The sequence below is a fragment of the Aethina tumida genome, chromosome 1, assembly GCF_024364675.1.
Source record: "Aethina tumida isolate Nest 87 chromosome 1, icAetTumi1.1, whole genome shotgun sequence".
Taxonomy (NCBI): domain Eukaryota; kingdom Metazoa; phylum Arthropoda; class Insecta; order Coleoptera; family Nitidulidae; genus Aethina; species Aethina tumida.
Window position 1 is genome coordinate 39,249,271 of NC_065435.1, and position 15,509 is coordinate 39,264,779.

A 15,509-nucleotide genomic window follows, 5' to 3' on the forward strand; every position below is an offset into this window, starting at 1 on the left:
AAACTCGCAACGTCTATAAATAAATAAACAAATAAATATGTGCAGTCTTCGTGTAAGGTTGGTACGTTTAAATCAACGAACTCCTACGATAGCGGGCCAGGCAATACAAAAGATTTATCTTCGGTGGTCAAGGTCAAGTTAGTGAAGATAAATTGATATTATTATTGAAACACACGATCCAATTTTGCAATTTAAAGAACTTCCGTCGATTTAAATCAGTTCATTCGGGTCCTACGACGTTCCTGGGGGAAGTATTGTAAAACGCCCGCGACCATGCGGTTATAGTAAAAATGAATCGATCCATGGTGTTTGTTCGAGTGGCCTTTTTCTGTCTGTTCTTGCTTTTGGATACCGTTCCGCAAACGAAAGGTGCGTTTTTATATTTCGCCCCGACACGACGGTCAGGTTTGAATTGTTTTCCCTCCGCTAATTATCGTAATTAAATCAATCCGACTGCGAGCGTCGAAAAACTGAATAAATCATGTAGTTGTGTAATTTAATGAGCCAGTTGAAAATAATGTTAATTGATTTCAACTGGCTGCAGATTACGTACGGATCAATTTGGTGCTGGCAGCAAAAAAGTTTCGCTGCCGGATTAAATTGAAAACAAAACCGGACCGAGAAACGGGACTGGGAATAATTAAAATTTCTAAATTACCTGTAAGCCTCGATTCATATTGTTTTTATGTTTTTATGTATGTGTGGGTGTGTGTGTGTATTTTTAGGTGACTTGGAGGATGAGGACGAGAGGAATTCGACGTTTCGACAGGACTGGGGCCACATTAACATCAGAGAAGGAGCGTACATGTTCTGGTGGCTGTACTACACGACCGCCGACGTTGAAGTGTACACGAAACGGCCCCTAATCATATGGCTGCAAGGTAAAGTTTAATAATAATAGGGGAGTCGATTAACCCACTTCAACGTTGTTCTTGCGGGAGAGCTCGTAATTAAAAAACTTGATTCCGAATTGAAACGGGGGCATTGGAAAAAAAGGGTCGATGGTCCATTGTCTTGGAAATTGGGGGGCGATCTCTTAGTTATTTAATTTTTTATTGACCCCGAATAGTTCACTAAGTATCGAAAGAATCTCGACGGACCGTAAAAACTCCTCAGCGCCAAGTCTAGACTTGGAAAGAATGCCTTGTCTCGGAAAGTATTCAGTGAGATGGTCCGCTGCGAAGCGACGAAAGAATTTCAATAGACGCTCCGATCACCGGGAGATTTAACATAAAAACTATATCCTAAACATATACCCCGGTAATTGAATGACGACATCTGAGAACTCTATACGTTTTTGGGTTTGTGATCTTCGGCGTAAACTTGGAGGAGTTGCGCAAACTATGCGGGGGCGTACTTACAATCTCATTACCGTTGTACCTTCCGTATCGGTAAATGTTTGCGAAATTAAGGCTCGGCAAACATATCGGGGCAGTTATTAGTGTAATGTGTGTCGTCCGGCCAGACTTGAGAGACGTAAGGCCGCAGGCACCGGTTTACCGTTATACAAATCTGGGAGCTACGCACTCCTCCTACTCGATCACAAAATAAATGTAATAATAATTTTCTTTTTAAGTAGCGCGACCCATTTATCATAGAAACTCTCTCGTAACTTTTATTTATAACTGGTTCTTAATGCAGACAAATGCTGTTTGATCACCGTATCCTCAACACTACAGTTAGATGATTGCACCAAGTTCAATTGTCCATAGTATCTAAGACACGTTATTGTTGATAAATTATAAAATTATAAATTATTTTTAATCCAAAATAGATGTGTTCAGTATACTGGGTGATTCATCTAATTTATTCTACCATTTATAATCTCAATTGAATTACATTTTTAATTTATTCTGAACAAAATTTTAATTCCGGTTTCTCCTAAAGAATTTTTTAGAATTTAGAATTTTTATATTCGACGCCTACTTCAGAATGAAATACTTATACCTTGCCCTAGACCTAAACCATTTGAGTTATTAATTTTTTGACAGACTGATGGTCTAACTAAAATATTTCAAAAGTTACCAATTTTGAGGCTGGAACTTTAATTTTTGACATATACTTCAATCGAAGACTACCCTATAAGAAACCATTATTAATACTCCGAAATTATATACAAGATGGTCCTTATTTAAATCTTAAAACATTCATAACTTAACATAATTAAATTTCGTGTAATATACATAAATAAAATGTTCAACAAAAATTGTATCAATAAGGTAAAAATGGTGTTCCATTGAAATCTTTGAACCATCAATCTGTCAAAATTTTTAGAAAATTATTAATAACTCAGAAACTATTGAGTTTAAGTATAGAAAAAGTATTGGGTTTAAGTATAAAACATGGTATAGTCATTTTATTTACTACTATTTGTAGAATTTAAAAATTCCAAAATATACAGGGTGTTACACAAGAATATAAAAACATCTAATGAATAAATTAAATGAATCATTATGGCATATATGACACCAATGGGTAATTTAATAAACAATTTTAATGGCATGCTCAAAATTTTTTATTTTATATCATTTAAGCTATTATTTATTAAAATCAAATTTATTTATTTTGAAGTAAATAAACAATTTTTAAAATATTCATCTTATTGGAAACTCAGTGACTAACAAACATTTTTAATATTTTATTTTATGGTTCACATTATCAGAACAAAGAAATTCATTAAAAAACACTGATTTTTTATTTTTGCATATGTAGCACTAATGAGTGACTTTTTTATGGTATACTCAAAATTTATTAAAATATAATTTATTTTTTAAAAAACATAGACAATATCTAGAATAGCCATCTTATCCGAAAACTATCAAATATTTACAACATTTTATTTTTTGATTCACAATATGAAAGGAAAGAAATTCATTAAAAAACATTGATATTTTATTTTGTCATATGTAGTACTAGTGAATGATTTAGAAAATAATTTTTTTGTTATTTTCAAAATTTATTATTATATATCCTTAGACCTATTATTTATTAAAATAAAATTTATTTTATAAAAAACAGAAACAATATCTAGAATATTCATCTTATAAATAAACCAATAACTAACAAATATTTGTAACATTTTATTTTGTGATTCACACTTTTTCAGAAGAAAGAAATTCAATAAAAACATTGATTTTTTATTTTGTTCATATAGAGCCAATGGGAGACTTAGAAGACAATTTTTTTAGGTTTTTTTATTATACACATTTCGAACATTTATTCGTATATATAATTAAGGTTATATTAAATATAAATTAAAAAAAAAAAATGTAATATACAATATTTACTTACTTTACTAGAAAATCAATCACCTCATGAAACGTTTCCTCCTATACAATATTTACTTACCTTATTAGAAAAGCAATCACCCCATGAAACGTTTCGTTCTTTAGAAACTCACAGTCAACTATGCTTATTGATATGTCTCAAAATCTTTTCCTATTCACAATCTCGGCTCAACTATACTAACTAAATTTTAATATAATATCAATTAAAAAATTAATTAAACTCTTACTAACCACATTTAAACACATAACAGAGTAAAAATCAACAATATTATATACCCGAAATTTCAATTAAGTTGCATCGAATCACACAGAAATCAGTCTGTGGTACCGTAAAACACGACATAACGCAATTAAATATTCAACGTTATACAAAATGTTGGAATATTTATGAAAAAACATGAACAATTTTATTTTATCATATTTATTTGTATTGAAACTGATCCGCCATTAGAATCACACAGCCAACTTTATGAATATGTATTCTCAAATTTGTAATTATTATATTTGTGTAACATAATATTTAAAAAATGAACGCGTGATGCCGGAACAACAATAATAATTAATAAAATCAATGCGAATAAACAGACTCGTTAAAACTTACCTGAAATTTCGACAGGTTTTCATCAAAATCCAGCGTTAAAATCACACGAATCGGTCGCACTGAACGCGAAAATCCGCACGGCAAATTTAAACAACCAACGCGGTAGAAAAGCTCCGTAAAAATTAACGAAAAACCAAGAAAATCGGCGGACGCGTCCCTTCGTCAAAACCCTGTTGAAAACTGTTTAAAACTGCATTAGTTCACTTGTTCGCCGTCGACCTATAAAAAAATGTACAAATGGTAGTTATTGCGATTCCTGGAATCGCCTCCTGAACTCGTTTGACCCCTTTAATGTATTTGCATTATTTTTATTTGTTTTGGTTTTGTTAAATTTTTTATTCAATAACAGATTGAATGTAAATTTACCGACTAAAAGATTATATGTTTACAAATTTTTATTTTATTCATTGGAGTTGAAATAATAATGCCAAACAGAAATGTAAAAAATAATCCCAATAAGACTTACTGGAAATTTCATATAACACGAACGCGTTTTGTTCTTATAAAACTTAAAAGTTAAAACATTTAATTTAACGTCCGCAAATCATTTGAACTAAACTGGACAAGTCGGAAGTTGGACATGGACTAGTAAAACAAATACATCTGTCTCGCTCTAATCATTTTGATGCGTCAAAAAATATTGGCAATACGCATTGATGCCAACGGAAAATGCAGTTTCGTCAAAACCAATATGTGGCTGCTGTTTTTGATCGGCTTTCGCGTATTTTCTATTGTAGTTAATGTGTCAAAGTGTCCTGTGTTCCTTTACAATTCGGGTCACTGATTTATGTGATTTTAACCGGGGATTTTAACGCAATAAATACACTTACTTCTAAAACATATTTCACACGGCTACGTTATGTGAGTATTATGACTTCATTTTTTATACAATACAATGCGGTTATTTAGCGTTTACAAATGGATTCCAAAAGTAAATGCTCAACAACAATTTAAATAAATATACCAAACTTTGTCCATACGTCCTTTCAATGATTATAATAAACATGCATATCTTGTTGTTAGTGTAAAATAATTTGTTTTCAACAATAAATAATTAAATAACGAAAGTAATTGTAAGCATAAAATTATATTAATCTCGTTTGATGTAAAAAAATTATATATTTGTGTGTAGATAAGTGTAATCCGCAAATATCAAAGAACATTCGAATAAATAAATAAATATGATATACATATATAAAATAGGATGAAAATAGAAAATTAAAATAATAGTTGTCACAACACATTTTATCGGAATATTTACGAAACATCAAATCTTCAACTTTTACCCCTTCTCCTCTACAAAACAGTAATCCTAAGAAAAAACAATTGAACGTGGCGACCGTTTAAAAATGCACAGCTTACTTAGCCGCACAATTTGCTGTTTTTTCTTCCGTCCTTCTCGAACTCTCGTAAATATATATTTCTGTCTCTTTCACTCTTGCGGGGACAAATACAAACCTAAATTTTTTAATCGAATTGAGAGAATTTAACTTAATATAGTCAGTCGTATACGAGCAAACGCAATCGTTTAAATTGTTATGAGTGTGTGTTACAATTAAAAATATATAATTATAAATTCCAAAGCCGTAAGGGGCACAAATTTTTAATTGAAAAATTTTAATTAGATTATGAATTAAATCAATTATTTTATGTATGTATGTCTTTAATTTTTTCATTTTTGATTCGTTTGCAGTGGTCTAATATAAATTAGTGGGAAAAAGTGAACAATAAGTAATTTCCAATTGTTTTCCAACCATTCATGTCATTACAATGATTATAATAAACAAAAAATAAGATAAATATTAACATTGATATCAATATATTGTTGGTAGTATAAAATAAATAATTAAAATATTATATAAAAGTTAGAAAATTGAAATAATTTGTTGTTTAAAATGAATAATTAAATATCTAAAGTTATTGAAAGCATACAATTATATTAATATCGTTAGATGTAAAAAAGTTCTATATTTTTGTGTAAACTAGTCTAATCCACAGAAAAAAATTCAAATATACCTTAAATAATTATGAAATAATACTGTCTTAGAAATACAAACAATGTAAGTGGTACAAATTTTTAATTTAAATGTGTGAATTAAATAAAGGCGGACAAATTGAGATAATTTGTGGTTAAAAATAAATAGTTAAATATCGAAAGTGGTAAACAAATACTAAAGGGATGAAAGAGAAAAATTAAAATAATAATTGTCACAACACACCTTATCAGAATATTTACGAAACATCAAATTTCCAACTTTTACCCCTTCTCCTCACCAAAACATCTATTCTAAAAAACTAGTAAGCATAAACAATTGAATGTGCCGAGCGTTGAAAAATACACAGCCTACTTAGCCACACAATTCGCCTTTTTCGTCTTCCGTCTTTCTCGAACTGTCGTAAATATGTATTTCTGTCTTTTTCTCTCTTGTGGGGACAGATGTAAATTTTGATATCTGTATTGAATTGAGAGAATTTAGTCCAGTCGGTTTTGTTGAGTGTCTAATTGTCACGGGTATAAATTAAAATAAAAAATATATAATTTAAATATTTTAGATTTACTATTATTTAATAATTAATTAAATAAAGTGTAGTATTTTATGTATAAGGAATTGAAAATACACACGAATGATTCTTTATATTATTATTATCTAAAAATTTTATCTTTCCACTTTATTATTCGTTTTTAGTAATCTAAAATAAATTGGTGGGAAAAGCGAACAATAAGAAAATTCTTAATGTTTTCCAACAATTTATATCAGAAATTAAATAAATATAGTATACAAGTTATTCCAGTCATTATGATAAATGGAAAATAAAATAATAATAATATATTGTTGTCAGTGCAAATAATAATAATTTGTGGTTAAAAATAAATAGTTAAATATCGATAGTGATTAAAAACACAAAATTATATTAATCTCGTTAGATTTAAGAAAAAAATTCTATATTTTTGTGTAAACTGGTTTAATCCAGTAAAATTGAAAAAAATATGAAGTAAAATTTAAATATATTATAACATGAATATACGAAATAATTAAAATTAATTATTATAATTAAGTAATTATTCAGAAAAAATAATATTTTTTTAAATATTTAGATATGATGAAGAATTGAAAAAAAATTAAATTTTTTAGAGAAAATTTAATTTTAAATTAAATCCTGATTCTTAACGTTTTTTTATTTTTATAATTTTTTTTACTTATTTCATTAAATTTTATAAAGAAATATTTATATTATTTTCATAATTTATCATGTTTTCTTTTCTCTATTATCTTACTATTAATTATCAATAATTTACGAAAAATTTTCTTTAAAAAAAATTCAATTTTTTTAATATTCCATTTTAAACAATTTCTATTTTACTATAAACAGATGGAGTTATATTTATTATAGACTCAATTTAATCAAAGTTTTTTCTATTTATATCATATATTTTTTGAATTTTATGATTTTGTTTATTAAACAAAAAGTTAAAATTTGTTGTTATATAAATATTTGAAAATTTTATTATTGTTGAAGTATTTACAAATTTGTAAAAAACCCAAAAAGTTTCAATCAATAATTGGGTATAAAAATTTCTACAAAAACCTTAAAAAATCAGAATTTTTTAAATATAATAAAATAAATTTTTCATTTTATAAAAAATTAAAAAATTACGTTTTTAATATTTTTTTTTTTTTTCTATTATTACATTTGTCATGATTTTTTTTAAAAAGAACAAATAAGCATAGACTATAAAAAACTTTATTCATAAAAGTTTAAAATTAAAAATGAATTTTCACGTTTTAAAAAATATATATGAAAAAATATCGATTTAAACAATTTTTGAATAAATAAAGTTTTCAAAAAATTCATAAAAAACTGGAAAACGTTTTTTGATATAAAAATTTCAACCAAAAAATGTAAAAATCATTTTTTATATTTAAAATTAATTTTTCTCTAAGAAAATTTTATTTATTTTAGTTGATCAAAATATATATTTTTAATGTGCCGAAGAATACAATATTTTGAAAATATATATGAAAAAATGTCGTTTATTATTGTGTCATATTTTATCTGAACGTTGAAGAAACATCAAGTTGATCCTTTTTATTTGTTGGGGCAGTATAGATTACCACAAATTGATGTTACATTAACGAATTACATTTGGTATATTTAAAAAAATATCTAATAATTAATAATAATAATGATAATAATAATAACTATTGGAAAAATAAAATAAATTCCTTTGTCTAATTCTCTATTATATTCTATATATGTGCATTTGTATTATTATTTTGGTCACTTTATTCTTTATATTACACAAATAACATTTAATAATTAGGATGAAAAAGCAATATTTTAATTGTCCTAAGAAAACGAAATTAAAATTTCATTTATTTTCCAATCAGCCTCATAAAACGAGCGGCTCAATTGTTCGTGGGGTTGCCGTTTGCCCCATATGTGATTTTAGTGACATAAACGGCCCCTATTACCCACTTGTGTCCACAATCGAGTTTTGCTATTCAGTCATCACGGCCCAGTGAACGTTATTCGCATCGAATTCACTTAATTTTATAATCGGTCCGATAGACGTTTGACTAACGAAACATGTTGACTGTTAATTATTAATTTAATATGTCGCACGACATGCTCGGGGCTTGCTGACCTATTAATTACATTTTATGCGGACTGACAAAGGACCCTCTTTCTCTCTCTGACACTCTCTTTTGATGACAACCATTCAGCTTAAAGGGATGCCAATTACACAGTGTTGTTTTGGAGAAAGACCGAATAGTTGTTGCCTTCCAGGTGGTCCGGGCATGCCGTCCAGTGGATACGGTAATTTTGTCGAAATCGGTCCCTTGGACATAAACTATCAGAGGAAGAATTACACCTTGGCCGAAGACTTCAACGTCCTCTTCATTGACAATCCGGTGGGCGTCGGTTACAGCTATGTGGAGGACAACTCGACACAACTGCCGAAGAACAACAAGGAAATCGCCGATGATCTCATGAGGTTTTTCGAAATGTTCATCAAAAAGAGGCCCGAATTTTCCAATACTTCGTTATATATTTTTGGTGAATCGTACGGTGGCAAAATGGCAGTCGAATTCGCCTATCAGATTATGAAGGTAATTATTAATTAAAGGCTATGAACCATGAGGAGTGAAAGTAGCATAAATACTATTGCACTCAATATCATTTATAGGACATTTCAATATACATTTTCCCTATTTCTTGGAAAAATCATCTTTTTAGATTTTTTTACTTTACTTTTTCAAAGTTGAAAACCTGTGTCTAATTTTGTAAAGTATTAATTTTTCAGAATTTTTTATTAAGAACTATTAAAGCTGGCCTAACCTAATTTTATCTAATTTTTTACATTTTTCAATAAAAACTCAAATTTTGATACAATATCTTATCACTGTGAAATAACTAATTAAAATATAACAGTTGACCAATTGAAATAATTTGTGGTTAAAAATAAATAGTTAAATATCAAAATTGATAAACAAATATAAAACACTGAACTTAAACAAGATGAAAGAAAAAAATTAAATTAATAATTGTGACAACACACCTTATCGAAATATTTGCGATACATCAAATTTCCAACTTTTACCCCTTCTCCTGACCAAAACACTAATTCTAAGAAGAAACAATTGAATATGCCAAGAGTTGAAAAATGCACAGCCTTCTTAGCCGTACAATTCACTGTTTTCATCTTTCGTCCTTCTCGAACTCTCGTAAATACGTATTTCCGTCTCTTTCATTCTTGCAAGGACAAATGTAAACTTTGATTTTTGAATCAGACAGAGAATTTAGTTAGTATCAGTATAAATCACTCCCATTTTTTGGAAAAATCATCCTTCTAGATTTTTTTACTTTTACATTTTAAAAGTTGAAAACATGTTTCTAATTATATCTATCTATTTTTCAATATTTATAATTTTTCCGATTTTCACAGTTTTTTTTTAATTCACATTTCTTAATCAGTATATTCTTCTGTATAATTTTATCATAATTAAGGATTTTTCTTAATTTATATTTTTAAATAAGATTTTTTGAATTTTCTTTTAAAATTGACCATCATTAAGTAAATTTTTAACAAAATTGCTGTAATTTTATATTTAAATTATTTTAATAAATTAATTTTTAATACTTTTCTGCATACATTTTTTTCATGTCTGATTTTTGCATAATTTTATATAAAAATTTTGCATTTATTCTTAATTTTTGGACTTAAGATTGGATAATTTTTTAATAAACAAATAAATTAAGTTATTTCTTACTAACATACTTTTTTTGTGAAATTTTACCATAATTTTATCAATTTTACAAATATTTTAATTCACAAGAATTTTATATAACCCATAACGAATACAGTTTATGTAAAATTTTTGATGATTTTAATCTTAAATTCACAAATGTTTCTAATTAACTAACATTTTTTTCACAATTAACGTTTCTTTGGTAAAATATGAATAAAATTTCTTTAAATTTATGTTTAAATTAACTATTTTGAAGTTTTTAATAGTTTTTGATTAAGAACTATTAAAGCTAACCTAACCTTATAATTTTTACAATTTCCAACTAAAAATAGAAGAATAACAGATTATTAATTATTTAAGAAATTTTGTGATAACTTTGATAAATATGAAATTAATCCATTTTATCTAAAATTCATTTTTTTTTTAATTTACATTACTTAGTTACTTGAATTAACGATTTTTAGAATTTTTATATTTTTCTCCATAATTTTAATTAGTCTTTTGTAAAATTTACCAAAAATTTGTAATTGTTCCAATTTTCATTTAAGAATGGAAGAATGTTTATTAATAGATTAATATTTTAAGGAATTTTTTGATAATTTTGATAAAAATTCAAATTTTTGGCATTTTAATACAACAATGGCAAATCTTATTTGAATTTATATGAAATTAATCAGTTTTAACTAAAATTCAGTTTTTTTTTTAATTTACATTTCTTAGTTAAATTATTAATATTATACTTCAATTAACGATTTTTAGAATTTTGATATTTTTCTTTATAATTTTTTCTTCAGATTTTAAGGATTTTTTTTTAATTTTTGTAATTTTTATACAGAAAAAAATGTTATTTTAAATTATTAACAAAATATCTGTTAAGTTTACATTTAAATTATTGCATCTTAAAATTTTTAGTAGTTTTCTTTTCATAGCTAATTTTTACATAATTTATTCTGAAAATTTAGTCAAATATTCAAATTTTTTGAACTTATATAATAATTTCTTTCTAATATATGTTTATTTTATAAATATTTTAATTTACAAGAATTTTGTATAATCTGTAACAAGATAATTTTTACCTAAATTCTTTCTAATTTTTTAAATTTTTTCAAAATTGACATTTCTTAGGTAAAGTATCAATAAAATTTCTTTAAATTTAGGTGTAAAATAACGCCTTTTCAAATTTTTAGTATTTTTCTCTATAAATTTAAACCCATGTTATTTTATAAAATTTTAAGATTTTTTTTTTAAATTTACTGTTTTTCTAAAAATTGATAAACTTTTTCACACAATTATGTAAAATAGTCTTTTTAAAAAAATCGTCTTTAGATTCAAAATGTTCTGTAAGTTATGTCGAAACGAAACATTTTGAACAAAAAAAATATAATTCAGTTTACATTTAAAAATATATAAAAAATAATTGTTATAAATCAAAAAAAATAAAGTTGAAAGAGTTAGTACCCACTTTAAGAAACAAATGTCAATTTGATTTTTTTGAATGAAGCTGTGGAGTATGAAAATAATCAATGGTTTAAAACATAAAATAAAAACGTTGTCAATTTGTCGTGGAATGTCCCCCCAAGTATTTTAGTGTTCGGCTTTAAAAATGTATTGAGGAAGGCACCCCGATACCAAAACCTACTTTTATTTTCGCAATTTTTCAGATAAATACATAGTTCGCGAATGTTTTAGGACCAGAAGCAAAAGAAAAAGAACAAATGGAATCTACGTGGTATTGGTTTGGGGAACTCGTATATATCGCCGATAAATTATATCAGAAGTTATGCCCCATTAGCACTGCATCTGGTATGTAAAGTTTAACTTGAACCAAATAAATATTGTGATAACCTCGATATGCATATACTGGCCTCCAACTAGCTAGAATCAATAATAAAGTGCAGATAGCGCAACAGCGTTGTTTTACAATATTTTAGATAATAAAATGCACGGTTGCAATAAGACGTTAATCGGCGTGACCACGCGAAATTTTGCGCAGGGCCTGGTCGACAAGCAGGGCTTCACACAGATCGACGAATGGGCCGCGCACATCGAACAGCTGGTGACGACGAAACAATTCATCGAGGCGGCCCACGCCGAGCACAGGATGGCGAATCTCCTGGTGTTCGAGATGCCCGGCATTGATATTTACAACATGGTGTCCAGAATGAACAGCTCGTTTTTGCCCAGTGAGTAACGGACGCAACAAATTTAATAAGATATTGGGGGGCTTTGTCTCCGTGTGTGTGCTGTGTGTTTGGCCTTCTCATTTTCCGGAGGCCGACGCCGGTTGTTTGCGAGATTTTACTTCTTCTTCCCCGGAGATCGATATTGTGTTTTTGCAGGCTACTTAAGTTATCTGCCGAGGTTCACGGAAATGATGAACACGGAAGTCAAAGGTAATCTGTCGATCGGCGAGAACATCGAGTGGTCCTTCCTCAACAATCAGGTGTACGAAACGTTGCACGGCGACCTAATGAAGCCGGTCACTAAAAAAAGTAAATCGACTGAGGCGTACTTACGTTTCGACGCACGTTCATTATTGTTCTCGTTTCAGTTGAGGTTCTGTTGAACAACACAGACATTAAAATCATTGTTTATAACGGGGTGTTGGACTTTTTGGTCAACACGGCAGGTTTGCGGCTCGACTTACCTTCGGTTTAACTCGCTTATTTTATTCACCTTTCAAGGTACGAGGTTGTGGATGAACAACTTGAAGTGGAAGTTCAAGGACGAGTGGAGGGAAGTGAGGCAAAGTCCTTTCGAAGTGGAGCAAGACATTGTTGAAGGTTATTATAAAAAATACGGGAATTTAATCCTGTACGTTGTTTTCAGAGCCGGACACAGTGTAAGCAACCGAATTATTTTATTTTCATTGACATCATTTCATTGACATTGGTTGTCAAGAAACTTATTGCGTTTTTAAGAGGGTATTCTGGTCTGGAGACATGAATTTTAGGTACTTTATCAAGAGCACTAGAAAATAGTAAAAATTGAAAATTGGTGTTAAGCTTAGTTACTACGATAGAGGAATGTGGGGTTCAGGAAGGTTCACAACAAATTTCAAGTAAATTGGTGTAGTAGAACTTGAGAAATCATGACAAAAATTTAAAAAAATATAGTTTAGAATGATATTTTATACATACATTTATTCAGTCACTCCTGCTTCATATATCAACCGTAATCCCGATGGTATGTTATGGATATAGCTATATCTCCGAAAATAATTTGAATTTTGAAAAATCCTTTTGAGGACATATGCTTAAATGGTTAAGCTTTGATAATTTAAAGAAAAAACAACCGATTTTTCAAATTTCTAGACCATAATTCACAAATCTCAACTTAAACAAAAATTTATTACCATTTTGCCAACGAGAAACAAGCTTAATTATATCGGTGAAATAGAACTTCTTCTTCGTACCTCAGTTCGTTCAACTTCTACAGTGTCAGATGGGCACTGCTATGAAGAAGAATTGAATTCTTCACCATTGTGATGTACTTTTATTGTTGTTAGCTTGTTTGATATTTAACAAAAAAATTAAAAACTATTTAAACTAATCTAACCCATTTTTAATTAAAATATGCAAAATTTTATAATTTTTCTAATTTTCACTTATTTTTTATAAAATTTTGTGTTAAGTTTGCTAAAAATTCAAATTTTTAATAGTTTAAAATAACAATGGCAAATCTTATTTGATTTTTTATGAAATTAATCCATTTTATCTAAAATTCAGTTTTTCTTTTAATTTACATTTCTTAGTCAAATATTATTATATTATAGTTGAATTAACGATTTTTAGAAGTTTAGTATTTTTCACCACAATTTTTTCTTCAGATTTTTTAATTTTTTGTAATTTTTATATGTTACTTTTACATTTCTTGAAATTTTTTATACTTTTCTGCATAAATTTGTTTCTTTTTTTCTGATTTTTACATAATTTTATCTAAAAATTTGTAATCTTTGCAATTATTTCTATTTTTTGTACTTTTCTTTTTAGATAACTTTTTAATAAACAAATATTAAATTATGTCTTTCTAACGTATTCTGTTTTTTGTGAAATTTTGTCATAATTTAAAATTTTTCTAATTATCTACATTTTTCTTTCAAAATTGACGTTTCTTTTGTAAAGTATGAATAAACTTTCTTATTTAATGCTTAAATTAACATTAATTTTTATTGTTAGTATTTTTCATTAAAGCTAACCTAATCTAATTTTATCTAATCTTTTATATTTTTTAATTAAAATTTGCAAAATTTTCTAATTTTTCTAATTTTCATTTATTTTTTAAAAAATTTTGTGATAATTTTGATAAGTGACAAATAATTATATAATTTTTTATGGAATTTATCCATTTATATATATAATTTTTTTAATTGCCCCTTCTTAGTTAAATTATTAAAATTATACTTGAGTTAATGATTTTTTAAATTTTTCTCTATAATTTTTTCTTCAGATTTTAAGAATATTTTAAATTTTTGTAATTTTTAATATTTAAATTTTTGATATTTTAATATAACAGTGGCAAATAATTATATAATTTTGTATGAAATTAATCCATTTTATATAATTTTTTTTAATTGCCATTTCTTAGTTAAATTATTAAAATTATACTTGAGTTAATGATTTTTAAAATTTTGGTATTTTTCTCTATAATTTTTTTTTTTCAAATTTTAAAGATTGAACAGAAAGAAAATGTGTGTAAAATGTGTAAAATTTACTAATTTTTATCTAAATTCTTTTTAATTTTTTATTTTTTTTTTTTCCAAAATTGGCATTCCTTAGGTACATATCAATAAAATTTCTTTAAATTTATGCGTAAAATAACACTTTGAAAATTTTAGTATTTTTTTCTATATCTGATTCGGTCGCATTTCGGCCTTGCTTGATATGTAACAAAAAAATTGTACAAATTTGCTTCTTATCCACCCTTTATTTAAAGCCCTAAATAAATAGCCAAATCACCTCAGATGAACACATCAAAAATTTGCCCGAAGAAATCAAATAACAAAAAACGCAACAACTTCCTTGACAATCTAATATAATAAATAAAAATCATTTTTATTAAAAAACACATTTATTTTACACACCATGAATATTTATGAAAAAAATTAGCAAGTTTTGCAATTTTATATTTAATTTATGACAAATAAATTGTATATTTTAGCCGCGGAACATTATTTCATGTGCAAACAATTATAACCAACGTTTATTTTTAGGTTCCAGTGGATAATATGCCAGCGTTTCGGCAAATATTGAAACAGGAATTATTATGTGGAGAACAATAATTCCGATATATTGTATATAAATAGTTTTAATATGTAAATAAATTTAAATTTAAGTCAAATATAAATTTCATTTCGAACATTGTTAC

At 27.0% G+C, this 15,509-nt stretch overlaps 2 protein-coding genes across 3 annotated transcripts in view; one reads left to right on the forward strand and one right to left on the reverse strand.

Annotated features, from left to right (window-relative positions):
• Positions 1-3,948, reverse strand: part of LOC109608276 (uncharacterized) — a 251,484-nt gene extending 247,536 nt beyond the window's left edge. For both annotated transcript variants that reach the window (XM_020024700.2, XM_049961713.1), the window contains exon 1: positions 3,889-3,948. The gene's annotated coding sequence lies outside the window, so the exon portion shown is untranslated. The remainder of the gene's footprint in view (positions 1-3,888) is intronic.
• Positions 68-15,500, forward strand: LOC109608275 (retinoid-inducible serine carboxypeptidase). The gene is made up of 9 exons (XM_020024696.2): positions 68-369; positions 726-881; positions 8,680-9,002; positions 11,832-11,945; positions 12,136-12,325; positions 12,482-12,634; positions 12,694-12,771; positions 12,827-12,984; positions 15,355-15,500. Exons 1-9 carry the CDS (start codon positions 291-293, stop codon positions 15,421-15,423), a joined length of 1,320 nt encoding a protein of 439 aa, XP_019880255.1. The 5' UTR covers positions 68-290; the 3' UTR covers positions 15,424-15,500.
• Positions 15,501-15,509: the final 9 nt, after the last annotated feature.